This window comes from Coloeus monedula, assembly GCF_965178545.1.
Source record: "Coloeus monedula genome assembly, chromosome: 1".
NCBI lineage: Eukaryota > Metazoa > Chordata > Aves > Passeriformes > Corvidae > Coloeus > Coloeus monedula.
Window position 1 is genome coordinate 46,273,500 of NC_138781.1, and position 27,197 is coordinate 46,300,696.

Here is a 27,197-nt window from a genome sequence, read left to right on the forward strand (position 1 = left end):
AACAGCATATCACTGGCTATGCAAGAATAAGGACATGCACAGATAGCAGTTTATTATCCCAGGAAACCAGGTTCCCTAGAAACCCCTTTCTATTGTCTAGGGTGATGGCATAGCCACCAACAGGCAGACATCAAAATAGTTCAGCCTGAGTTCACACACAGGAGATACATTAGTTAGTCCAGTTGGAAATAGCATTATAATTTAGTTATTTCTTAAAAAAAAGAAAAAATTAAGTCACAACTTTCTCTTACTGTAAAGCAAACTGAAATCTGTGCTTGAACTCTTTCTTTAAACATACCAAATAAGCACAGTGAAAGTCAGCCTCAGACTGAAGACATCTGTAAACTAAGGTTTATATTGCCACACAGAAAGCTGAGTTAAAATAGAATACATAAAAGTATCAGTCAACAAGAATCATATTCTCAAGGATCAAGAGGTGAACAAAAGCCCAACCTCCATTATGTTTTCTTCAGTTGGTTAGAAGGAACATAAACTAAAAATTTCATCTAAGGAACTGCAGAAATTGAGCTGGAGGGATGAGAAAGCCTTGAATTTCTTTTACAGACTTACTACTTTTCAATAAAACAGAACTGAGGAATGTTGACCAGACAAATGCACAACTGGACTACGCCAACAGAAAATAGTTTTGGCAATTCAGTTACCTGAGAAAAACTGATACCAGTATTGCAGAAATCTTTTCAAGTTCTCAAATGACATCAAAATGACCCAGTACACTTTGAAATATGTGATCCCAGTGAGTAGCCAGAGGTCAAGGAATACACGTTTCTGTATTGAATGTGATAAAAATTAGCAGGAACATACCTGGAACAACTAAAAGGCACTTTTAGCTGGCATGTGTTTTGATATATACTACAGCAAACTGTGTCAGGTATGACTTTTTACTGAATCTTCTAGTGGTCCAAGCAGTATAATGGTACACACTGTTAAATACAAACACTTGACCAACTAAATAGTCAGTGAGCAATGCCAGCATATTTAATACAGGAAGAAATCCACATTTTTATGGAATGTAAACAGTAAGGTTTCTAATAAAGACAGTTTCATTTAAAATATTATTATATGTTTAACATTACTGCATGCAACACTTGTCTAAACGTTTCATGTAACCTCTGTGTAGCTCTAGGCAAGAAACAGTCACCATAAGATATTTGGAAATTCTCCAGTCGTTGAGTCTAGCGCTGCACACAAAATTGCAAACATCCTCAGTAAACTGTACACCTGGACAAGACAGATGTTTGTATATAAAAGGAAACTTCATTCATATAGCCACAAGGATCTGACCCTAGTGTTGTAAAAGGCACAGAAACTGGGGGGCATGCTAACTACAGCACTTAAAATGAGACCTTTTATTCCCCAGATTGCAAGAGATGCCTTTCAGGGGCAGCTAGACAACTGAAGTGTAAGTTCTGCCAGAAGTCAAGAACTGTCCCCACCATCATAACAACATGGTTGCTAAATTCAGACTGATACACAAAAAAAATTTAAAACATCTAGGCTTTTCTTACGGGTTCATTCTTCACATTTAAGAGACACCAACTACTGGAAACAATATTCTTTACCCTGTATTTTAAACCTTATGTAACAGGTGAAGTGAAAAGCACTAGTAAACAGCTGAATGACCACATCATTATTTCTTTATTGAATCCTTACTCTCACTTGAACCAAAAGTGCAAGGTATTAGTAAAATGTGAATATCACAGGCACCTGAACAGAAGCACAAATCGGTTTAGACTTTTGAAACTGTTTTTGTAAAAGAGCAAAGAAAATAGTCTTTGATGTAAGCTCACATGGTGCAATCCAAATAGAACATCAGTCAAAAATTAGAGATAACCCATAACTTATCTTCTGAAGGAGAAGAGCCCAAGCTCAAGTGATCACACTGATTTACAGGCACGGAGCTCTTCTAGGCAGCATTCTTGGTCTTTCACTACACTCACATAGCCACTGGCATGCTAAATATGATGGGTTGTCAAGCTGCAAGTGATGGAAAGGACAGTGTCCCCACCTTTGGTCAGATATTAGCAGATGGCTGAGACATGTGCAACCTGGAGCTGCCTTGAGACAGTGATGCAGTCTGCATCTTCTAGGAGTCTCCAACCAACACTCAGACAAATAATGGCTTGTGAGAGGAGGAAATACTGGACAGAATACTCTCCCCACTATCAATGGCCACAGTTTTAAGCTGGTGGTTAGGAATTAACTTTTCCTGATGCCTTTAAAGTAAAAAGCAGAAGCATACCTTCGGCACCTGTTTCACAACCAGTCCTGGAGAGTCCTGACTGGTATTGAGTTTGCTAGGTGTTCACTGTAAAACTGAAAGCTATCAACAGCTGAAGTTAAAAAAAAAAAAAAAAAAAACCACAAAAAACAACTGAAAACACACACACGAAACAAAACAACATAAAAATGTATTTAAAAATAACATTCCTCTTCAGTATGTTTTTCTCCTAGGCCACTGTCCTTACACCTGTGTTTCCACAGGAAACTGCTATACCTGGCATAAAATTACTCCACTAAACCATCCTGTTCCTTATTCTCCAGCAAGGGCACGCTTGTATCTCCCTTATCCTTTTCATTGGCATCTCCACTGTCCTTTGATTGCCCTGATTTCTGATGAGCAAATGTGTAAGTGTCTTGGTCTGTGTCCGTCAGGGGTGGAGGCTCCTCCTCAGTGTTAGAAGAGCGTTTAATGTCTTTTCTGAAGGAGAATGGAGGTGGAGAAGGCGGCAAGCTACCAATGGGTCCATCAAAAGGCCGGTACACATCAACTTCTGGAGCGACTGAGCCATTGGACTCCTTCAGCAAGTGTCCATAGACCACAGCATCATCAATAACTGCATAGACATGAGACTCATTGTTTTGCCTCCCTTTCCCAAATAAGCCTTTTTTTCCAGGCATCTGGGTATTCACATTAGCATTGTACACTCCCACCATGGGATTCTGGGTTTTCTTCTTCCTGTAACAGAGTCGAAATTGTTAACAGGTCAAAAACAACACATCTGGTGTGCTAGAACTCAATAAAAACAGCTTCTGTTCACTCATCCCAGCCACACAGTGTCAGGCAGCCTACCTGGATTAAAGGCTTTACTCACAATTTGGGGAAAAATAACTCTTGCGACTAGACATGCTTTTTCAACAGAGCAGAAAATAACTTCACATTATTTGGTTACCGACTGTTGCTCTGCTGATCCTGAAGTTTGCAAGATTGACTCCAATGGTCTCCCAAGCACTGGGATCCTGGCTGTGCACTGTACCGAGTCCCACAACATCCACTGGCATTAATAAGACCCAGAGACCATTAGATCCTCACAAAAACAAGGCTGAGTGTTACTGAAGACAAGATAGTGGGTCAAAATGAAAGTCAAATGAACTTTTCTTCGTTATGCTTTCCTGAGTGACTGTCCCTAAATTGGAAAGAACAAAGGCTGAACTGAAGACTTTTAAGCCTTTATTTGTAAAGTTTTTCCTGTGTGGCAGGAAAATGTGCCCCTAACTGCACAAGTCACCATATTGCATAAATTCTTTCCAGCTCTACCGCTTCAGGACCCAACCACCTTGGCAGCACTGAGCATACATGTATCAGAGAGCCCAGGCTATCAGTGACTTCTGATTCTGCTTGTATGAGTAAAAACATAATTTTTTATTTTTATGTTTTTATGTTTTGCACATAAGCTTTGCAAAACCCACTTCTCTCCCCAAGGGCTCATCTCAGAGAAAAATGCTCCCACTTGATGTGCGGACTCCAGGAGTTGCTGGAGGCTGTGTGGATGAAAGAATTAGTGTATCTGTGTGAGCTCACAGCTTGTTTGAACAAAGACCTGAGTAGAATGCCACGCATGCACTGGCCACATTCATTGGGATTTCATGTGGCAGGGACTGCTGAGGAGGTCCAACCAACACCTGATTCACAGTACAGCCAAAAGCCTGCACTTAAGGCCAATGTAAGCACTGCTCTGCAGGTTGAAGTAATGTGACTGCTGTGTTCTTAAAGTCAGTCAATTTAGAGTAAAGAAGCATTCCTGGGGGTCACACTACAGACCTCATACTTTAGACCCTGGTTCAAGGGATCTGTATCAACCTGTGAAACAGAGGGCCCAGCAGTTCTCCCAAAAAGCCTTCTTGAACTGCTAAGTTACACATCCTGAATGATGAACTTACTTCTTCCTAACACAGCACACAGTCAGTCCAATCGCTGTGAGAACTCCAGCGCCGGCCACCACAGCAAGTATGATTCCAAGGTCTGCAAACAGACAAGGAACAAGGACACTGAACAGAAGAAAGAACACCCAGCTTTCTCCTGAAATCTGTCTGGGTTTGAACCCGTCAAGAGCTTCTAAGCATAGCAGCTGCCTGCAGAGCAGGAGTTCCCAAACCATGCTCGCCACAGGACAAGACAAGCCATTTCCAAGAGGTTGGAGGCCAAGCAACAGCAAATTCTCACTACTGGCAGTGGAGCATAACCAAATCAACCAACCAACCCACCTCAAAGAATTTGATACAGTTCATGCACTGCTAAACTTACCCACAGCACCTCACAGATCTCTGGCTGAATAGGCAAGGAAGAGATGAAACCACAGAAAGAAACAGAGAAAGACTCAAAAGAAGAAATAGTAACATTTCCACATCTTCCCCTCAAAACCATCCTTTCCTCTGAAATGCACAGGTTGTGTTGACCTGGGGTTATCTAGGAGTCATAAAATTGATTAGGAAAGTCTATGCGTGAGCAAAGAAAAATGCTTCATGCTTTAAAAGAAGTATACATTAAAAAATGGGGGAAAAAAAGATCAAAAAATTAGAAAGTGCAAATGTGAAACAAATTTACATAAGCAAAGCCTAGCCTAAAAATGCCCCCTCATCTTTTTTTTAAAAAACTGTTTACGTTTCAAGGAGATGAAAGAGAACAAGAATGCAGAATTTGCTGCTAGCAGTCAGGGCCCTAAATGGTCAGACCTGTCCTAGGGAGGATTTCTTGCTCATGTGAACAATGAGACTGATTGAACTGCTAACATAAAGTGAGGACTACTTGGATGAATAAGTTTGCATAATCAAATCCCAAGTTGTTCACCAGGTCTGTGACCCTGGAAGGGAAAAACATCACTTGATCTTATTAAACATTCTGTCTGTTACCTCCAATTAAAATATCTAAATTAAAACTTTTTAAAAAATGAAATCTAGTCTTACTACCCCGATCCCTGCAATTGCTTGTGTTACTGAAAGAAAACTCGGAAACACACCTCCCACTCCCAAAAAACCATACCACATTAAAACCCCTCCTTGCTCCCCAGCTCCTAGAAGCACCCAGCTGAAACTCTCGGGAGTTTTTGAGGGACAGACGTTTTCAAAGGCAGGAAACTCACAAACTACCCACATCTAAGGAGGACCACCACCCACTACTGTTACCCCAAGGGAAAGCAAGGATACAAGCAGAAAACAAACCACCATGACATTACAGGACTCACCTATCTGCTTGTCAGCAAAAGTCACCCAGAACTGCAAGGTCAGCTGTGTCTTATCCACGGGTTTACAGTTGGAGATGTTCACCCAGAAGTTGTGATGCATATTTCGGGGCTGAGGCAGGAGCTCGTCCTCGCGGCGCACGGTCTCCTCTGCTCCCAGAGTCTCCTCCTTTATGTTGATGTAGGCACGGCCCGTCTCACAGGCAATGCCCATGCGGTCCTTGGAGAAGCCGAGGCGGGCAGTTTGCTTGCTGGGCACAATGATGAACCAGGATATGGAAATGTAAGGAGGTAAACCATAATGCCAGTTCGGAGTCTGCAAGTAAACTTTAGCGTTTGGATTTGGACTCACAGTGAATGTGCACTCATCTGCAGCGAAGGCAAAAAAGACAAGAAAACTTAGTTTTGATAATTATCGTCCTTTTCCACATCAGTGTTATCACAATAAACACAGACATACCTGCAGAATTTCCCACAATCAACAATCCACTACCTGGAATACAAAGCTCCTTCTCTCTTCCCGAAATAAACCACATCACTGGTTCAGATAAAGACTGATTCTAGAGTATAGTCCTAGAGCCACTGCTAAAGAATTGAACTCTTAATTTCTGTTTAACCATATGTGCTTTAATAAGCCTATTGAGAGATCTATCACTGTACAACAAAGTAGTATAAAACCCACTACCTTACCTTTAATATGTGGCACAAAAGACATTTTCAGATCCTGAGGGATAGACTCATTGATGAATCCTTTACCAAATGTTTTTAAGGATATGGTGATATTATTCCTCATCTGAATCTTTTCAATAGAGCCACCAGGACAGAATACACCAACATTGAGCTCGGTCTCTGGGGTGGCACTAACAATGCTGTAGCTGTAGCTCGTGTTGCACTTCTGCTCTGGGACGTGTTGCTGAAGTTTCAAGGTCGGAGATGTAATTTCTATGTTGATCAGATCGGTAGCCAAGAGCTTCCAAATAAACTTATGCAGTTGAATTGGCAATCGGGTAATAGCCTTGGGCACTGAAAGGGAATAGACCTTCCTCTGACACCAACGAATATCCATACAGCCTGCAAAACAAAAACAAAATCCCAAGGGCTGGGTATTTCTTGCAGAGGAAATACCTGGGCACACATGGAGTACTGTCAGGTTTGCATTACAGACCCAGATAAGCATCTACCTAAGAAAATATCCACTCTTAGTAACCTTTACCCAAACGTGTACTGTTTGTACTTAAAGAGCTTTATTTTACAGGTGCAGGACACCAAAGTAACAAACAGAAACAGATTCCAAGTCCCTCACTCAAGATATACCTGCTGACTGGGACACTGTTGCAGACTAGTCAAGGTACGGATACATTAAATCTCTTTTCTATCCTTAGTTGAAAGCATTTGGGAAAGTCCTACATCAAGGGGACACGCAAGCAGCACAAGATGCACTCCTGATGGCAACCTTGTTCCTGCATTTTCATGGGCAGATTAATGGCTCTCTGGCTCTGTTTCCATAATCTGCAGTGAGAAGATTCTTAGGTGACTTCTACCTCTCCCCTTCTAGGAACAGCCACGCAGTTTCTGTTCTTAAAGGTAGAATGATGTACTGAACGAGGTCACCTCCAGATCCATTGTACCCATCTCCCAGCTGGCCAACACCTCATTTCCAACATCAATCCATTTAAAGCCAAAGTGAGGGAGAAGATGTGGCTGACCCCTGGGGAAAAACATGCAAAAGCACTCCCTAAGAACCAGCATTAAGGCACTTTTGTAATACCTATGCCTTTTTCAGCCGTGATCCTCAGGCGGGACAGGTCCTTGCACAGAAATGAGATCCTGTAGACAGCACCAGAGACTAAAGTCAAGACACGGTCGCAGGTGCGAGGATCCTTGCAGATCAGGCATACGGGTTCAGACACGAGGGGGATCTGGCTGGGCCACCCTTCCAAGTGTATTGTCACAGTCATGTTCTTCTCCTTGCTCAGGTCGACCAAATGGGTGACATCTGCAACAAAAACACCCCAGAGCAATTACAGGCAAGAAGCACAGTGTGAACCAGAACTTCCTTTGCCTCTTCTCACCCCATTATATGAGCAGCTGTTACAGCAAATACTCGGAACATCTGGAAGGAGAAAACAGAAGGAAAGAGAAAAAAATGCTAGTTCATAAAGATTGACTATTACGTGGAAAGATAGATTTTTGGATCCACACAACATCGTGGTGCTGTTAATAAGGCACCTCTCTCTGATGTCAAAGAAAGCAAGGTGGTCTAGTGGAAGGTGTCCCTGCCCATGGCAGGGCAGTTTAGAACTGGATGAACTTTAAGGTTCTGTCCAACCCAAACCATTCAATGATTCTACAAAGGAGAGGGGGGAAAAAGCAGTGTACCTATATACACACATACACACACATACTCTATTACTATTCTTCATTTTCAGGTTTTAGCTTTAGCTACAGAGTCCTACACAAAGTCCTACACAAAAGGTGAATAAAATAGCTTTCTCCTGTGTGGGAAATCAGACACACAAAAAGGCAAGTGGTCAAATGCAATTATCCAAGCCATTGGCACAACCAAGCACATAACCTAGGACCCCTACCAGAAGGTTATCATTTTTCAGAATGTTTTTTCCTGCAGCAGCTAAACACAGGAAGAGTTAGATCAAGAAGTTATTGTGACTGGAAAGACCTGTATTTTCTTCTTATTTAATGACAAGCACCACAGACAGCTGTGGAATACCCAAATGTTTGGGAAGCTTTGAGAATATGCAGATACCGATGCATTTTTAATAAGAGCAATGTTGCAGTTGGCAACCTGAGGGCTGAATTTGAATCTTTGATGGAACTTACATAACTACAAAATCAATCATGGAATTCTATAAAATCCTTAGAGAAACCACTGTTGTCCCTCAAATCCAAGTGGTTTATTACTTGCATTTCATTCACAGAATGACAACCTGTTTTTAATCTTTTAGGTGATTATCGTCTTGTCTACCAGCCATAAATATATATTAAAATTCTCTCTGCTTTCCAAAGTAGAAGGGAGATAAAGCTGATTAACTGAATATAATGTTTTCATTCTGTCTAGCTTCCAAGATGCCACACACAGTAAATGTAAGCAAACACGACTTTGTTAACAAGAATTCTGTGAGGATTTGCTGTTCATAAGTGGAACCAGGCTAGACAGACAAAGAACAAAGAATTGTAACAGTGAGATGCTACAGATCCTTTTTGGATATGTGACTTCAGGGCACAAGCCATTCAAACCTTATTCTCTCTAAAATTACTTAGAAAGCCTCTAAGTAGCTCCTGACACAGTGGCAGTCAAGTTTGGACTTTCTTCCACCTGCTCTCCTGCAGTGAGTGAACCTTGATTATCAACCTCCACCTTGAACTGAGGTCAGAGCTGTGAAGTCAGAGGCTAAATCACTAACTCCATGGCTCATTACCTAGACAGGCCTTTTATTTCTGTTTTTAGAGAAATGCTCTGGTATTACAAGTCAGTGTGCTACACCAATCTGAATTTTGGGCTAGAAAACAAACAAACAAACAAACAAACATTATTTTCTTAGTGTAGAGAAAGAAATCCAAAGAATGAAGAACATTCAAATATGTAGGGGATATTATTACTGGAATACCTTACTGACAACTTTTGTGTTTAATGTGACTTCTTCACACTTGTTCAACCTTCTCTAGGAAGTAAAATAAAACTCCAAGGAAGGAAGAAAGGAAGGAAAGATGCATATTGATGCCATTAGTAATATGGAGACAATTTTACATCTCTCGTTTCACCAGTTAATGCCACAGATCTTTCTACCTACCATGACAGTGGGTTTCACCTTGTTAAGTGCAACTGCTCATGTAGGGAGCAGAAAACTGGGCTCACATTTTAAGAATGATCTTTAAAATGTTGAGTCTTATGTCTGAAAGCAAAACTGTTAAAGGCAGTTTTCAATTACATGATTCAGGTGCTGGAAAGGGAAAGGAGTCTCCATTTATAAGTTACAGTGTAAAAAATACAACAGCACTTAATACGCCATTGCAAATTGCAAATTTCAGCATCGCTGCTTGCCTTGCTGTACTGGTGGCCAGTGGTAGGGCAGTAAAACAGGCCTCAGTGTTGCTTGGCAACCTCCTTAAACTCAGAGAGAGACCAAAGACAAAAGAGTATTTCTCTCCCTGGTGGTGCTCAGTCCAGATATCTGTAAGCAAAAGCAACAAAAGGAGCAGGCAGGTACTTACTCTCATCAACTTGTGGGAGCTGAACAACGACTTGGAAAAGCAGGCGAAGGATGCCTGGGTTCTGGGCATCCTGATCACAGCCCTGGAGGGACATGTTGAAACTGCCAGCAATATTGGCAGGCTGGCTGTCACTCAGCTTGAACACCTCCGGGTTGCTGGGGGAGCCCGGGATGTAGTACTCCACCCTCTCCTCCTTCCTTTCGCAGTTGGAGAGGCTGTAATTGTGGAAGAACACGCTTGCTCTCATGTTGGAAGGAATCACAAACTGCCACGTCATGAGCTCATCTTCTGGAAAGCCCAGCGGGTAGTTAGGGGACATCAGAGTGATTGAAGACTCCCCCTTCAAAGTGGATTCAATAATGCACAACCCTAAAACAGGGAGGGAGCCACAACATAACAAACAAGTTCCAATTACTGAAGACACACTGGCATATCCAGCACTCCAGAAGCAGAGAATTTTCATTTTGACAGTGAGATCACCCACTCCAACTACAGGTTAGGTTATTACAAAACACTCAGACTAAAACATATACTTGAGCTGATTCTTTTGTCTTCAATTACAGCAAAGGTAAGGAATATATTAATACTGCATTTTCAGTTTAGCAGGTTAGCCTTTCAAGCACATGGACAGACAAGCCTTTATTATTGGGAAAGGCGAGATCCTAATTCCTGTGCCTGGCTTTGCAAGAGCAAACACTCAACCTGATAACTGCTTCTGCTTCACTGGGTTTTGGGAAACAAAAGAGGCAAGCTTTTATAGCAGCATGTAGCTCTCTTTACAAAAACCTCCTAAGTCTAACAAAAGCACACCAGCAAAGAGCCACAAATAGGCACAATAAAACACAAATGTGAACTGTGCAGGCTGTGTAAGACACTTTATCCTGGGATAACTCTCGGCAGTGTGAAGTTGGGTACATAGAGATTATGGTCCCACTCTAGGGCTCCAGTGACGATGTGTAGCTGTGAGGAGTGCCAGGAATTACAAAACACTCATGTTCCAGTAGCTAGAGCCTGGACCATGTTTCTTTTATAACCGATAGCAACAACACTAGAATTCAAGTACAGAGCAAGATTTGTCATGAGACCACAAAGTAACCCACTGATTGCTGTATAATATTCCAGGTGTTTTAGGAAGATAATTACACAACAGTTTATGTTACTGTGCAGGTTGAAACAGATAAATGTATTTAAAGCAGCCTCATGTGTCTCCCATGCACTGCTTCCCTTTTCCCACACTCCTCTCTTGAAGAGAGGCATTGGTTTGAGGCTCCAGAAGTTAAAGAAGCTTTTTTCAAAAATAAACAAGACTACACTACACACTGCAACCAGCAAAAAACTCTCTGACTCATTCTAATTATATTACCTAGTCTCATCTAGCCAAAAACTCACAAAACCAAGAAAGCAGGTATGTTTAAGTTTTAGGAAGTTTAAAGAGATTTAAAATGATTAATGCGCACCAAAACCAGAGACAGAACAGTTTTCATAATTAACAATCAACCAAACTAAGATATTTTGACTACAGAAGAGCACCATCTAACCAAACTAAAAATCATGCAACAGTAGTTCCCAGAAAAGATGAAGTGGAAGGGAGCTAGGGACAGCAGCACCAAATCTGGAAGGGTAACTGTGAAGAAAGGTTGAAGTAAATTTTGCTGCAATCTGCAGGAGGCAGTTGCAGTACTCCGTACTCACGTTTTATGGAAGCCCTGTTGGCTATGTTGAAGCCTGAGGTGGTGAGAAGTGAGTGCCACGGGAGGTGCAGGGACATGACAACTCCTCCCAGCAACTTGACGCGAGACACGGAGCCATTCCTGCAGAAGGTGCCAATGTTGACTGTGGCCTTATCAATACAGCTGTTGATGTTGTAGCTAATGGAGTCTGGGCATGTCTCTCCTGGTTCAATCTGTCTTAGCCATGGGGTAGAAAATTTTAGCTCAAGTCCAGCTTTTGTACTTGCCTTCACATCCCAGATGTAAGTCCTGTTAAGGCGAGGTAGCCCCAGTGGGTAAAGATGGACATCTCCAAAGGGACATGGACCTGACACACAGTCTAAAGGCAGAGAGAGAAGAGCTGTGATACACTCTGGAAAGCATTCCATTAAATGGGGAGTTTGATACTTCCCCTTCCTTGCCATTATCACAATTTTTATGTTGCACTTAAGTTTTCTTCTACGTGCACTGAAAGACACTCCTGTCACATGGTCACAGCTTGTCTCCAAACAGGACTCCCAGCCCATAGAATAGACAGGATAAACCTGCTTTAGTCAGGCTGACTAACAGAAGGGATTCATTGTCTCTAGTATTCCGCCTTGTTTGCTGAAGAATTTAGAAGGTATTTAGTGAATAGGGTAGAGTCTGAATGGGGAAAAAGGAGAAATGCAGTGCCAAGTGAGCTGGAAATCACAGGTCTAGAGAATCCATTTTATCCCATCTCCCCCAGAGAGTTTCTGGCAAATCATTCATCATTTAATTTCTTACTGCTTGCCATGAACTGTATTTTTGTTCCCTTGGTGCCCAGATGAACAACAAGAACTGCCACTGCAGGATTCTGGGGGGAACCCAAAAAACTTTTATCTAAAAAATCCAAACAATTGATTGACACACAAAATAAATATACTTTAATCCATGTCTAGGCTTCAACTCAAAAGCAGAAATATCACAAGTGTGTCTTGCAAATATATGAGCTATATATGAGTGAGTGTTACTATCTGCATGAATCGTATGAATAAAATTCCAAAACATTAAGAGAATTATCCTTGAACATCACCCCAAAAATAATGAAGATGTTACTAAAGACTGAATACTCAATGAAGTTTGGGATCTAGATGACAAGTAGCACGTGTTCATGCCGTTAAAGAGTACATACTCCAAGGATAACATTCAAAGCAGAAGCTTTAGTTACATTTCTGAGCTTACAGTTTCTTGACTTCAATAATATTCATTAAATATAAAGAAACATGTGCAGGTCTTCGATGTTTCTGTTGTCCTTATAGACACAATCAAGCTGTTCATCAAATACATAATATATTATCATAAGTGTTCAGAGGCTTTTGACAGGAGTAAAAAGATTCTTTGATGGGTTTATAAATTGTAGGAAAACGAAAGGCAGCATGGAACTGATGCAACAAACTGCCATCTAGCTGTTTCCAACACAGCCAAGTCAACACTAATTCTGCCACCTGCAATACAGACTTCTTTAGCTTGCATAGTAGTAGCAGTAATTCAAGGTTTTTTATCAGTGCTCAGAGATTTCTTCTTACCTAAGATTATGGCAGATACCTTAGTACAGTAGCAGGAAAAAGAGCATGTGGTTTTACTGGAGGAAAATTACCTCTGGGGAAGAATTAAAAAATCTGTATCTTACCAATATTTTTCTGAATTTCCATGATGAAATACTTCTCTGGAGTACTACAGGTGAAGGTAAAAGTCACATTCTCCCCAGACTTTATCTTGAGGTCAGACCTGATGACATTTTTAATGCGAATTCGACAGCTTGGTGAAACACCGGGTCTCAGTTTAATCGTAACTGTGGTGTTGTCCACTTTATGAAGAGAGATCGTAAAGGAAGCTAAGAAAGAAAAAATACACAGAATAGAGGTGTTTTGTTATTAGCACGTATGAATAACACCAGGCTCTCCACACAGCCCCACAGACGCCACAGTGTCCAAGGGAATATTAGCATCTACATTCTCAGGAGCCCCATGTGTTGTACCAATGGAAAACACCTTCTCTCTTCCAGCACAGACAACATAAAAACACGCTTGCTGCATGTGCCCAGGAGAGGTATACAGGGAATTTGTGCAGAATCAGTTCTGCTCCAGTTTACCCTCACCAGTGTCATTTATTTCACACTTAAAAAGTAGCTCAGCTATTCTTTCAAATTTTTGTTCTCGTGATTTTTCTTTTCAGTCTGTTTTCACACAGCCTGCTTCATTTCTGAAGGCGCCCATCAAGTCATGACTCAATCCAAGAAGTTTATTCAGCAGCCAAAACAAAAAACGAGCTTCAACTTTAAGCACAAACAGTGATAACAGGTGAATCTCTGGGTACCACTCAACAATTACTGCAGGCCAGATGAGGTATTCCGGCAATACCAAAAGCACATACCAACAGATATTTTTATGTACAGTCATGGCCCTCTCTCACCCTCCCCACCCTTGACAACTCATTCCCTGAAGGTACAGGATGCCTGTGCAGTGCCCCTCACCACCACAGAAGGCATCTGGTGGCCTGAAACAGACTGTGTGTGCTTGGACACCTCCTCTCCATCTCTGACACCACCATCACTGATTCACAGCTTTTGGGAAATACTTCACAGATTTCAACCTATCCTCAAGTACTGCCAGATGCAGGAGCAGCTCTCACAGGAAGTACTGCAGCCACTGAATAAACTGCTAGTTGAATACTCTTTTATCAAAAAAAAAAAAAAAAAAAAAAAAGACCTTCATGAAAAAATAGTTTATCAAAAAAATTACTCAAACCTGACTGTCTTCTAAAAATATACACACAATATAAGACACCAGGGAGCACTGACTGGACATCCAACATGACTATTATTAACTTCAGTTGGATGCTTAGCAAATATTGAGCCCAGCCCTAGCCAAAATAAGTCAAGTTTGCAATGAAGTCAACCATACCCCAGCCCCAGGTGAAAATCTGAAGAAGCTCAGTCAGTAAGTTTTCCGCTGCTTGTTTTCACTGTTCTCCCTTCCTTATTTCAGTGTGTGGAAGATAGAATCACAGTGTCTACAGCATTTGTGCTTTCAGTGTATACGGAAAAAAATCACACATATAAAAATTCGTAAGAGATCTAGAAATAAAGGTACCCCAAGTTCGGTTCAAAAATATTTCTTCCTTGAGTGGAACATCACACAGGGCTGCAAGACAAAGCTCTGCCTGTATGCCAGGCTGGGAATCCTCTTGCTCATTAATCTCAATGAAGGAAGATTTACACTGGCAAACCCAGCAGAGCAGTACCCTGAGGGAGCCCGTGAAGCCATTCCAATTACCAGGCAGCATGTCAGGAAGGTGTAGGAAAGCAGCTGGCTCACACACATCCGCAGGATGCCCCAGGCTCTGTCCAACTGCTCAGCATCCCTCAAGCACCAGTCTGGTCCATGTCAGCTGCTGCTGATGCAGGGGTGATAAGGATGCTGGTCAGAGCCCAGAAATGCAGGGACTCACCTGGTGGGGTTCTGGGGAGCGGGGCTGAACACACCATGGGAACCCTTGATCAGCAGAGCCCTCTAATGGCACACGAGCACACCAGAGACCCTCAACAAAAAAACCCACCCAGCTCAAAACCTCAGTCATCGCAGCTGCTGAAAGCAGCTTATTGCATTAGTGACTCAATTTCACACAAAAACCATCTGTTCTATCGAAGAGAGGTTCAAAAACCTAATTTTTACAGGAATCTCATGGTTTTGCAAGGCCAGACTTTCACTGCAATGCTTTGCAAAAGCCCTGGGGACTGAGCAGTCGGCATGGTCCGTCCCTGCCACTGGAAACATTCCTGTTCCAGGTTTGCCAACACCAGGCATCAAAAATCCCACTGCTAGGGGAAGTAGGGCAGAATAGAGTACTCAAAGACAGAGCCCATCATGTGTTTGTCTGAGTTTTGTTGGACTTGAGCTTTTTTGCAGCCTTTCTAGCTTTTCTACACAATCTTGGGGTCAACAGACTTAGTAAGTCCTTGAAACTGCCTTACCTATTTGCCTCCAGGATCAAAGGTTTTAAATGAAAATCTCAAACACCACAAGGCTTGCCAAATTGCAGTGCATATTTTTAAACACAAGTTTACCAACCCTCTAATACCATTAGTGAGTACCTGGTCACTGAGTAACTTTCCTACAGCTTTTCAGTGCTGGGACAGTTCTCTGACCTGAGAGCCTACACTGAATTCTCCTGCCTCTTCCAATGGCTGGCACACTTTACATCTGGGTTTCTGCCTTAGAAATGCTTTTGCAGAGGTTTTTCCTGAGGAAATAAAAAAGATGATGGTGTAGCCTGGGAGCTGCCTGTACAATGACCTTCAAAGCACACAGGGACAATTGCAGGGGCAATGTCCATGGGGTGGGGAAGAGAGTAAAGCCAAGCAAGCAGTCAGTGCTGCTCTTCCTCATTCTTCAGGAGGAAGCAGTCTCCGGAAGAGAAAGTGAAACAACTACTTCCAACCTAGCCCAGAGTTTTATTTCCCATACCACTGGATTCTTTTTGGGTTCTCTTGGGGTCTTTATTTATAACACTAAGTGCACAAAATACCTTTGACCATGATGGTCATTATTTTGCCGATGTTTAAGTCACCCAGCTATGAAGCGTTAACAGCATAAACCAAATAATTAATAACTATGGACAAAAGAGACTTCTTTCTTGCACATGGTAATTGTCATAGTCATCTTGTAAGTTTACAAATATTACTGAAAAGTCTGTTCCTAACTCTCTAGTCAAACACTTATCACTGTTCCTTTCCCCATCCCTGGGATAGCAGAGCCATATGGCAAACCTGGCAGGACAGGGTCCAGGACCACCAACAGCTAGCACTCCTGCACCACATGCTGGCACATGGCTCTAATTTTTAGTCATGAAGATTAAGTTTAAGCATAGTTTTAAGCACATGACTAGTTTTAAATCAAAACAAATACACACCCTGAGCTGAAACCAAGGAACAGAAATTTTCAACATTTTGAAATAAGCAAAGCATTCCTACAAGGGTCAAAACAAAGTATCATCTTCCCCAACCCTAGAAAGACCCAAATTCTGCTGCCTAGACTTTTTTTCCCTCCTTCCCCCTCCTCCTGCTGACTTCGTGACCATATAATTGTTCTTCACTTGATCCCTCTGCAAGAATATCATATATTTGTCAGCTCAATATAGTTTTCCAGCATAGATTTGTCCCATTCCTCAGCTTTCCTAAATAGGACCTGCCCAAAATCACAGAAATGCTTTCAATGATCAATATATCATCACAGCAGTAGCCAACAATGATGCAGATCTATACCAAATTAGGCCAGCAAAGTTGCCTGCTAGGAGCCCTCAGGAAAACAGACACCTTTAGCACATAAACAAACAGCTTGCACAGATGAAAATCCACAGATAATAATTTTGGCCAAGAAATAAGAGCACGGTGCTGTAATGCCAACAGCAGCCAGCTGCTAGGGGTGTGCTAAGCTGCATTAGACTATCAAATCTAATAGGAAAAGCAGAATAATAGAATCATGCAGAAAGTATATCCAGTGATCCCAAAGTTACTAAAAAATAAATGAACAAATGGCTAAAACCCTCCAAACTACAGCCACACATGAGCAGCACGATAGACTACTTAAAGAGCACCTTTATTGGAGAGCTTTTATGAAGACGAGTGAGTCTACTCGTGATTCACACTACTCTGTCTTTGTCTATGACTCACACTGCATGCCTTTTTATTGGGATTACCAGTAACCGGACACACATCTTGAAAAGAAGCAATTCCTATGCCTTATTGCTGCTGCACAGGGATGACACACAGGATATCCAAACCAACAAGAGGAAGCATTGCCAAGCTGCATCTCATCTCATTGTCTATACAACAATGAAATCCTTCAGTTGGAGGTAAAGCCTCCAATCCCGAGCTGGTTCACAGCTGATGCAGACAGCTGATCTCACCCTATTCTTTCTTCCTCTAAGCACTTACAGTTTTGCAGCCTCCCTTGGATATTTCATCAATTGCCCTTATCTCAATCTGCACCCTCCCTTCCACAACTGGATTTTTCTACTGCTCATCCTCATTTCAGAACGTGCCTTCATGAGAGTCGTGTCATCACAGCATCCCTCTATCACTAGAGTAATGCCCCTCTCTGCACAAGCACAGCTTTTTCTCAACAGTACGATATTTCCAAACTTCTGTGTTACTGCTCAGAGCTCTCCCACTGGGGTTAGAAGCAAACTGCATAGTGTAAAACAAGTTCGATTACTCCAGAGAGTTGAGCCTAAATTTATTCACAGTGTTTGCATCTGACAATCTCATAGTTATTGTAACATGTACATATAAATGCCAAAAGGACATTTTTCCTGTACAAGAGGGGGTGCAATGTAGAAGACAGCTGGCGAGTAGTCAGGGCAGTGGCACCCACAGAGAGTGTGTGTAAGTATGCACAAGCAAAGGACTTGGCAGAACTGCAATTTTTATGGCTAGGTAAAGTGCCTTACTACACAAAGCAGGAGCTAGAACAGAGTCCAACCAGTTTTGGCTTGACAGCTGCATTTTATTGCAGTAATTTACCCATAAAGATCTATGGATTGTTTCACATGACTTGACTGGATGGATTAAAACAATCAAAAAAGCCCCAGACAGACCAAGAAAACAAAACCCACAGCAAAATCCCAGATGTTAATTTATCCCAGAATTATGTACACAAACTGTTGGTTTGCTCATTCCGGTTAAATCACGGGCTTGTTCCATGACAGCCACTTTTACCGAAACCCAGTTGGATGGAGCTGACTCAGACCCCATTCATGAGCTGGAGGAGCCGGGCTGCTGTGCAAGATGAGTAGCAGCAACATTTGCTCCGATTAGGAAATACCTGTATCCAAACCCCTGTTCTGCCCCAGGGGGATCTGAACCCACACAACCAACACACCTCTTCGGAGAACAGGCTCGTTCCCTGCAGTGTACCGCACCACCAGCTTGGAACAACGATGGCACAGGGATGCTGTGTGCCTCTACAGCTGGGCAGGCTCTCCTGCAGGCTCACTGCCTCCTGCAAGCCCTTGCAGGGATGCTGACCTGCAGGTACATTCAGAGCCTGCTGAGCTTATTCCACTACACATAATCTGCTGCAAGAGTCATAGCAAGGGGGTGGGAAGCAAGGGGTACAACACAGTAACTCAGTGTGGTGCTGCATCACCTCCAACACAATTCACTGCACAGTTCACTCAAATTGGCCAAAAACACGTCAAAAAATATTTGAGAGAGTAAACATCTCCCTGCTTTGCCAACTCAGTTGTTTTGCACCTGTGTTATTAACAACTTCTTTCACAATTTGAGTCCAACTCTCCAGCTGCAGCACCCAATTGCCCAAGCATCATCCAATCATCCAGTCTCACCTGCAATGTAATCCAGGTGACTGACTTCACGTTCTTCAAGCCCTTAGCAAAGTTAGTCAGGGACCCACACACCTGGACTCCTCTCACCTCCTGAACAGTGCCGTGAGCAGCAAAAAGGGGATCACAAGCACCATCACAAACTGCAGCCAACCTTTCCTCTTCAGCTGCAAGCTGCTGAAATTCTGTTTGACTTTGTACACCAACCAGGTTTTCTGTTTACATTTAAAAGGTAAACTATTATCTACATTACATGATTATCTCCTCATATTCGGACCTGTCTTCCACCATCACATTTGCCTGGGATATGAGGTCCATATTTTGTGAAAGGATTGCTTTAAGGGAATCACCCAGAAAATTACAGTGATAAAATCTGCAAAGCTTGTAAACTCTTACAGATAGATGCTGCCAATTGCTATTATGCCAGTGGTAAACACACCTTGAGAGGGCACCTGGGGGAGAATACCCATTCCTCAGCCATCACAGTACTGCCCCCTAATCTTCACTGATTGTTTAAACTGATAGCCAGGATGGGGATGCAAAGCAGGCGGGATGTCACACATTTCTCTCCTCATCAGGAAGGGCAGACACTACTGGCATAGTGATGTTACAAGCCATTCCAGCACAATTCACCAGAGAAGATCTGTCAGCACCCCAGGCCAACAAGGCTGCTCACTCAAAAGTTGTTAATTCATTAATTTGTAACAGGAATAAAGTCCCTTCAGATTTAAAATAACTGGGGGAAAAGCCCCGAACAACTATACATTTCCGTACTTCTACCCCTTTCTCTAGAACCTTTTTGAAAGATAATTAAGACACTCATATAACTCGTGTGATAGATTTTTTTAAAAGAAGCTTTTTTCACCACAAGTGGGAAAAAGTGTTGACTCTGAGCTGCCTTTTCTTAACTATTATTTTACAGATATGAAGTGCTGCTGCTTCTGTAGAGGTGAGATGGAGAGCTCATCAAACACCGTGTATGAGCTGACCACCAGCTTGTATACAACATACAAAATGTTCAACACATGGGTCTGCACGGCTTGATGAGAAAATGTCACACTGGCTCGAGGAACACTGACACCACACAGGTCCCAGCAAGAGCCTTCCTTGATCAAAGGGGTGTTTGCTTGCACAGTTTTTATCCCTACCTTGATTTAAGCCAGCAAGAGGACAACATTTCAGAGCATGTCTGAGCAGCTCTTCGGTCTTGGCTCTGGTTAACAAAGGTGTAAAAGCACATTTCGCAATCAGGGATCCCTCCCACGCTAAACATCCTGCCGTCTCTCACTTCTGAGAAACTCCAGATCATCCCTTTCCACTCCTCAAAGCTGGCTCTCTCCTTATGCTAATGTCTCACAGCCAGAGACTCAGAAAAGCCAAAGCCAACTCCAAAATGCCAGCATTATTGTACCTCCCAAAATAAGAGTTTGATCCAACACCAAGTAACCACACTCACTTTGTTCCCCAAGAAATCAAAAGGCACAGCTCAAAGCAGGCTGCCCCCTTGCACCCTTGTGGATGGTTGTTAAAAGTTGTCCAATAGAACAGGCAAAGTAGAGACCTTGTCCCCTGTACAGGAGATAGATTAAAAAATCTACACTCACAGGCAGACTAGATCTTACTAACATACCTGAAAAGCATATCTACTAGACACTATGGCACAATTCTTCAGCTGAAGGTCTTCCAGGAGGCCATATCAATACCATCCACACCAGGCAGGCCCTGCTGCAGGCAGCAAATCCTCACCTCTGTCACCAGCCAATACAGAAACTCAAGATGTTGCTCTAACATAAAAACCAGCAGCCAACAATTTACTAAGCACAGCCCAGCCCACGTCCTTTCCTTCACGCCCTGGTGGCACAAGCAGATGTGAAGCAAGAAGAAACTGTACAGTAACATCTGCAAGAGATTCGAGTTTTATGAATCAAGGGATGGTGACCCGGCTCTGTTGGCTGAATCCTACTAAGAGAGCACCAAAAGTCAGCAGCTGCTCTTCAGGAACTGGTTAATGGTTTGGTTCCAACAAGCCAACCCGGGCTGCAGTGGGTGTGTTGTCCTCTCCAGAGCTGAGGCTTGATAGAGACACCCGAGCAGCATCAGTGAGTTGGATGCTGTCCCAGAAACTGGTGGAAGTGCTTTGTGTTAAAGTGACGTCTTTACTCTTTCCCCCAATTGCGCAAAGGTTTATAAATTACAGAAATTACTACAGGTTCAGATTAAAAAAAGTATTTTAACAGAAGCTTACAAGAGTAGCCCAAAAAAGAGCTCATTTAGATCAAAACTAGCATCCAAGGCCATTTTCCCCATATCCTCTAGCCTGACACACGCTTTGCTGCAGCTGAGTCTTTCTAGGAGCCCTTCCAAGGACACCAAAACCAGAAAACATCCAAAGGAAGACCTCCAGGGAGCACCCAGAAGAGAGCAGGAGGGCTTGGCTCCTGTAAGAGAACTACTGCTCAGCGGCACAGCCCACTGATGGCAGTGGTGAGCAACCCCTGCTTCCCCCACAGCCCCAGGAATAACCCAGTACCACCACTGATCCCGCCCTGGCCACAACACAAAGGGGTACCACTCCACACACATTCACTGCTCTTCTCTACCATTCATCTCTCACTGCCCAGGACCTGAAGAAGGTCATGTTTTGCCATCAGCAACTACAAAAAGCAAATGAGAATGTGATCAATACAGAGAAACTGGTGAAGAACAAAAAGGAGCTACTCAGCCATGATCTACACTAATCTGCAAACACACCATGCTCCTGTCACCCATAGCTTTAGTTAACACAGGTAAAGCCAAAAGTATCTTGACTTTGCTCTCAGCACAGGATGGCTCCTCATGCTATTTCATATTTGAAATATTTCTGGGATGCACTAAGTGCAGAGTTGTTCAGCCTCTGCCTAAGACTGAGGGGTTGGCAGCTGTGGATCACAAAGCTTTTCATTTAACATATGCCTGTATGAATATCAATTAAGCTGGGTGATAAGGGCTACGTTAATAAACCAAACCCCAGAAACATTTATTCATGTAAATACCGCAGCTGCTATTACATATTTCAAGAGGTCAGATTATTTTTCAGTAATTTTTCTCCTACTTTTTCTTCTATTCCAACATTATTTATAGATATTTCCTATAAACAATTAACAAGCCTGAGCACAAGTGACCCAAATGATATCTGATATCAGGCAGGGGAAAGGTTTTTCCCTTATTTCATAGAGCAAGCCCTGATTTGTATCTAGAAACTCATTGCAGTATAGCAGGACAACACACAGAATTGTAATAAAAATGAGAGGAGGACAACCTTCTAGCTAACAAAATTTCGTCCATGTCACAGGTCCATGGTGCTACTCTGGACATGAGATTCAGCAGACTCCAATTCTCTCACCTTGTCTCTCCCTTGACTAGTCCTTTGCCTTAAGCCAGTGCCAAAAAATAATCCTTTTCAGCATGTTATCCCCTAATTATTGTTTGGCTGATGAGCCACCGCACCAAACGACAACCCCAGGCACAAAAAAGACACCAGCTACCTAAGGAGCCAGGCTCAGGAGCTGGCTCACCACATCCCGTTTCTTCTCTCCTGGGCCACTTTGTAGCCAAAGGGCTGCTATTTGTTCGTGTTTCCAGTTCAGCGTATGAGTAAGCCCAGGACCAAAAGTACAGCTCTTGGAGAAACTTCATTCACACAGCTCCAGAGATCGCAACCTTGCTGAGGATCTCTAGTGGGGGGGGACACTCAAATTGGTGGTCATTTGTGCTGCTGTGGACAATAACGTCAGCTCAGTGCATTAATCCTCAAATATTTTCATGTTCCCACCTCCTCACGCACCCACTCAGGCCTTCACATTACCTCTACATCCCTTCAGACTTACAGATGAACAAAAAATACACACAGACAAGGCTCACCTCTTAAAAACAAGCATCTCAAACACACAGAGTTTTGGAACTGTGGGGAGAAAAAAAATTAAGGGTATTTTCTGGTGGAGAATTTAAGGCAGTAGTACCAGAACTGGGACACACTATAAATAATTTACTATAAACACATTAGTTTCTAGAGAGTAAGAAGTTAGCACTCCAGACTGATAATGGCATGAGGCAAGCAAAAAAAAAGTTTCAACACATGTACGTTGTTGTAGTCTTAAAAGGAGAGGTCTCAATCGAATGATTCAGAATGGAAATAATCCAGTTTCCACTGACTTTCAGAGGAGAACAAACAGGGCAGTTATTTATATTCTGTCAGAGCAGCAGAAAGACCCTGCTAACAGCTTAGGGTTTTTTATTTTATTAAATGAAGCAGCTTTACATGTTAAGACTGACGTGTGACTCAAATCAGTCAGTTGCCAAGAAAAGATAACTGGAGGGTAGAGCAAGAATCAACACGGCACTATCTCTAAACTCACTTATTATAACAATGACATTTTAAAGACAAAGCCCAGAATATATATGCAGATTTTATCACATTTATAAGGATACTTTAAACCTGAAACGTTTGTTTATGTTTCAAAGACAGCATAAAAGTCTGATTAACTTCATTATTAGTGCCTCAAAGAAACATTTTCAGTCAGAAAACACATTTTCAAAGGTCAGATAAGCAATACTCTGTTCACACTCCCACGTCTGTGCACAGCTATCACACCAAATACTTCTTTCTGTAGTTTTCCAGCTATAAGTTAGAACCAATCTTTCATTTGATAATTTACTTTACGCATTAAGTTGCGTCTCAAGAAAACCCACAAGCTCCTCTGAGGACAATGTGACCAGCCACGCTTGACCTACACCTTCCTACAGGAACATCACTGTAATACTGTTCCTGCTGGGAAAGGGTGGAGGGAGAGGGTGGAGGGAGAGAGGAGAAGGAACTTCATCAAGGATGACAAGAGACAGCTTTAGAGACAGGCACACCAAAATTTGTAGCCATCCCACCAGGGCACCACGATTCCCCAAGAAGAGGCACATGTACCTCATACACACCCCATGTGCACACCCAGGCTAAACCCAGCCCTGCTGAAAGGGAGGAAGCTGCAACCAAGGAAAGGGAGGCAGCCAAAACACAGCAACAGCAGAGGCAGTACCAACATCAGCACCAGGGCAACAAGAACTCCTTAAAAATTACAAACTACATAGGAGTGCAGAGGAAAATCTTAACCTGAGCTTTCTTGGGCTTTCGGGACAAACCTTTGCTCAGGGAAATGTTCCAACAGTTTTGGTTGTGCAATAACAACAGCAGCTCCCACTGGAAGGAAGGACACACCAGATCTCACGTGCCAACGAACCCGGGAAGGCACCATTTCCCTCTCCTGTCCCACTCACATCATCACAACCTTCAGCCTGCCAACCCATGCTGCCAGTGTGGCTGAGACTAAGCCACCTTTTTTGGGGAACTGGGGGTTCACAAAGAGGAGGAAGGCACCACGTTAGAGAGTTTGAGAGGATGACACAGGACCTGGCACGCAGGAGTGGTGGTGCTTGTGCAGGAGACAGACCAGAAGGCAGAAGCATGCAGCTGGAAAGGAAGGGACTGAAGGACGTAGGAAGAGGGGCCACCATCAGTGGCAGCAAACCACTGTGCCTATCAGTGGTGTTTTGTGCAACTTCACTCTTACTAACTTTGCTTTAAAGATCTACTTCAGGATTTACCAAAGGGCAAGGCCAGTGGTGGGCGAGCTCTCTCTCTCCCAAGTTCCTCCAGATTAAGCTAAGATCCTTGGGCAGTCTACCTTCTCTGCTTCTTGTGCTGACCCATCTAAGGTTTTAAACTTTTGTTTACTCTGAAAACAAAACACAATTAACCACAGCATAATATCCTTTCTTTTTCCTTTGAAGAGACTTAAAGAGACAAATTGCTTTTATTCACTCAACTCAGAGGCAATACATTAAATGCAAATATTTTATTTAAAATACTACACAGCTTGAAACTCAAACCTCAGGGCTGCCCAATTTCACAGGAAACATTTAGAGTGCATTCTTTATAATAATAACGGCCTGAGCCCCACTTCAGTATAAGTGTAGTTAAAGGTAATAGAAATATTAAAAAGGCACAAATTTCACATCAGACTCTTTAAGTAATTCATAGTCACTACAAATAACTCACCAGTTATTTTGTATTTTGTACATACTTCAAGAGCCTTTAACAGGACTACTGATAGCAGTGAAACAGACTGTTTAGTCTTGAGGATGGGCATTTTTTGCAATCAAGCAGCTTTGGAAATTGAGGAAAACACCACACACTGTCCCTGTGTCCATAGCTGGAATTCTTTTGGGGTCGAACATAGGGTTAGATACAGGGGATTGCAACAAACATCCAGGGATTTCAAGAGATGCAGAGCTGGTAGTGAGCATTAAACCATCTGACTCAGATGGGCATATAAACCTTTCCATTTCCCTGCATCTACAGTTCACCCATTGCTCTACATAAATAATATTCTCTTTGCTGAAAAACTCAGGCAACTGCACAATCTCACACAGTACACAGTCCTGGGAACTTCTGCCCTTTACAGAGAATTCAGCTGCCCCTCTGGCTTCCAGCGAAAAGGACTTTGTAAAGTTACTCGCATATTCAATACCCCACCAAGAGAGGATGTAAAGATCAAATTTATCTTGTTAGCATTTTTAAAGAGAAAGAAAAGAGAGCGTTCGGAGGAGAAGCGCTGAAACTGAAATGTCCCACCGCACAAACATTACGGATGCGATTCTATCCCATCCGGACCACCACCCCTGCCTCTTTTCAATAACTAATAGTCATTAAATCAGCAGCAGGACACGGGGATAAAGGCAGAGTCACCAGTCTCCCGCCTACGGTGCCGCCAACTAAGGCGAGTCCGGGCTCAGCCGCACGCCGGGCGGGTCCCCCCGGCCCGGGCAGCCCCTCGGGCGCGGTGGGGAGGGGATGGGCAACTGAGCCCGGGCTGGGGGTGATGGGGAACCGAGCCGGGGGTAGGGGTAACCGAGCCGGGGGTGGGGGGATCCGGCCCATCCCTGTCCCTGTCCCTACCTTCCCGCGGGACCAGCTGCGCGGAGGCGGCCAGGAGCGCGGCCAGGAGCGCGGCCAGCGCCCGGCCCGCCGCCATCTCCCCGCATGGACCCGGCGCCGAGGCGGGCGCGGGTCCCCTCCGGCGCCGCCGCCGCCGCTGCTTCCTGCTCCACCTCGCACCTGGAGGGGCGGGCAGCGCAGGTGAAATCCCTCCTCTTCCTCCCGGGCGGCGGGGCTGGCTCGTCCCCGCCCGGGCGCTGCCTCCTGCCCCGGCGCAGCGGGGTGGAGCCGGCTTGGCGGGGCGCCGGAGGTGCGGGTCCTTGTCAGAGAGGTGTGATTCCTGCCCAGGTCCTTGTCAGAGACGTGTTACTCCTGCCCTAAACGCTTTTCCCTGCCCATTCCCGACATCATTAACACTTACCGAAAGGGGTTTGAGTTGTTGGTCACCAAGCTCCCCTCTCCCCCTTGGAGGGTGGCCGGCGTGTTACCGGGTAAAGGGCCCCTTGCCTGCCAAAGCATCCCTGAGCTTCGATGCTTAGAGGGAACTTAAAGCTGGGGACAGACTTTTTGTAGGGCTTGTAGCAATAAGACAAGGGGTAGTGGTTTTAAACCGCTAGGGCAGGTTCAGACTGGATATGAGGAAGAAATGTTTTGTGATGAGAGTGGTGAAACGGTGGCGGAGGTTGCCCAGAGAAGTGGTGGGAACATTCACAGACAGGTTGGACAAGGCTCAGAGCAAGCTGATCTATTTGAAGATGTCACTGCTCATGGAAAGGGGTTTGGACTAGATGGCCTTCAAAGGTCCCTTCCAACCCAAACCATTCTGTGTTTGGAAGTGCCACGTTTCAGACAGAAGTAGGTGCCTCCCAACGAACAGCAGTTTGTATCTTGCTTGTTAAATATTTGGGGACTTTTCAAGGGAAAACTCTGAGCAGAAACGATCATGACATAGTCTGGAGTAGATGTTTACCCAGTGACTAAATACCTTACTAATGTCAGACAACTCATCTTCTAGTTATCCATGCAGTTGCTTTGGAGCATTTGTTTCTTTGGCGATATCATTACAAAAACCCAATACATTTATACTAGCCCACAGCAGCACCTGGCTGTTATAGGAATGTATGGGAATGTACATAGGAATATTCACGTTCAAAGAAGGAGAAAAGTCCTAATAAGATCATAAATTCACAGCCTGTTACAGAATTGAGACTAAGCTTTGGAGATGACTCTTTGCCCTTGCTGATTTCAGCTGGCAGTGAGCATACTCAGCTCTCCTGGGAGATCTCTACACCTCTTTTATAGATAAATCTATTTTTCAGTGATCTTCTGCATAGTACAGCTTTTTACTCACCTTAACAAAGAATATGCAATTAAAAGAAAATATATTTAGGAAAAAAAAATCAGTCTTTAGAACAGGATAATGTTAACAAGAAAGTAATTAAGTGGTTA

General features: G+C 43.3%; 1 protein-coding gene across 1 annotated transcript; it reads right to left on the reverse strand.

Moving 5' to 3' along the window:
- Positions 1–2,526: 2,526 nt before the first annotated feature.
- LOC309579858 (CUB domain-containing protein 1-like) lies at positions 2,527–25,845 on the reverse strand (the record flags this gene model as incomplete). Its single annotated transcript, XM_082293412.1, has 9 exons — positions 2,527–2,977; positions 4,180–4,261; positions 5,481–5,846; positions 6,168–6,548; positions 7,246–7,473; positions 9,708–10,076; positions 11,400–11,756; positions 13,071–13,274; positions 25,770–25,845. The coding sequence occupies 9 exons, from the start codon at positions 25,843–25,845 to the stop codon at positions 2,527–2,529; spliced, it is 2,514 nt and encodes an 837-aa protein (XP_082149538.1).
- Positions 25,846–27,197: the final 1,352 nt, after the last annotated feature.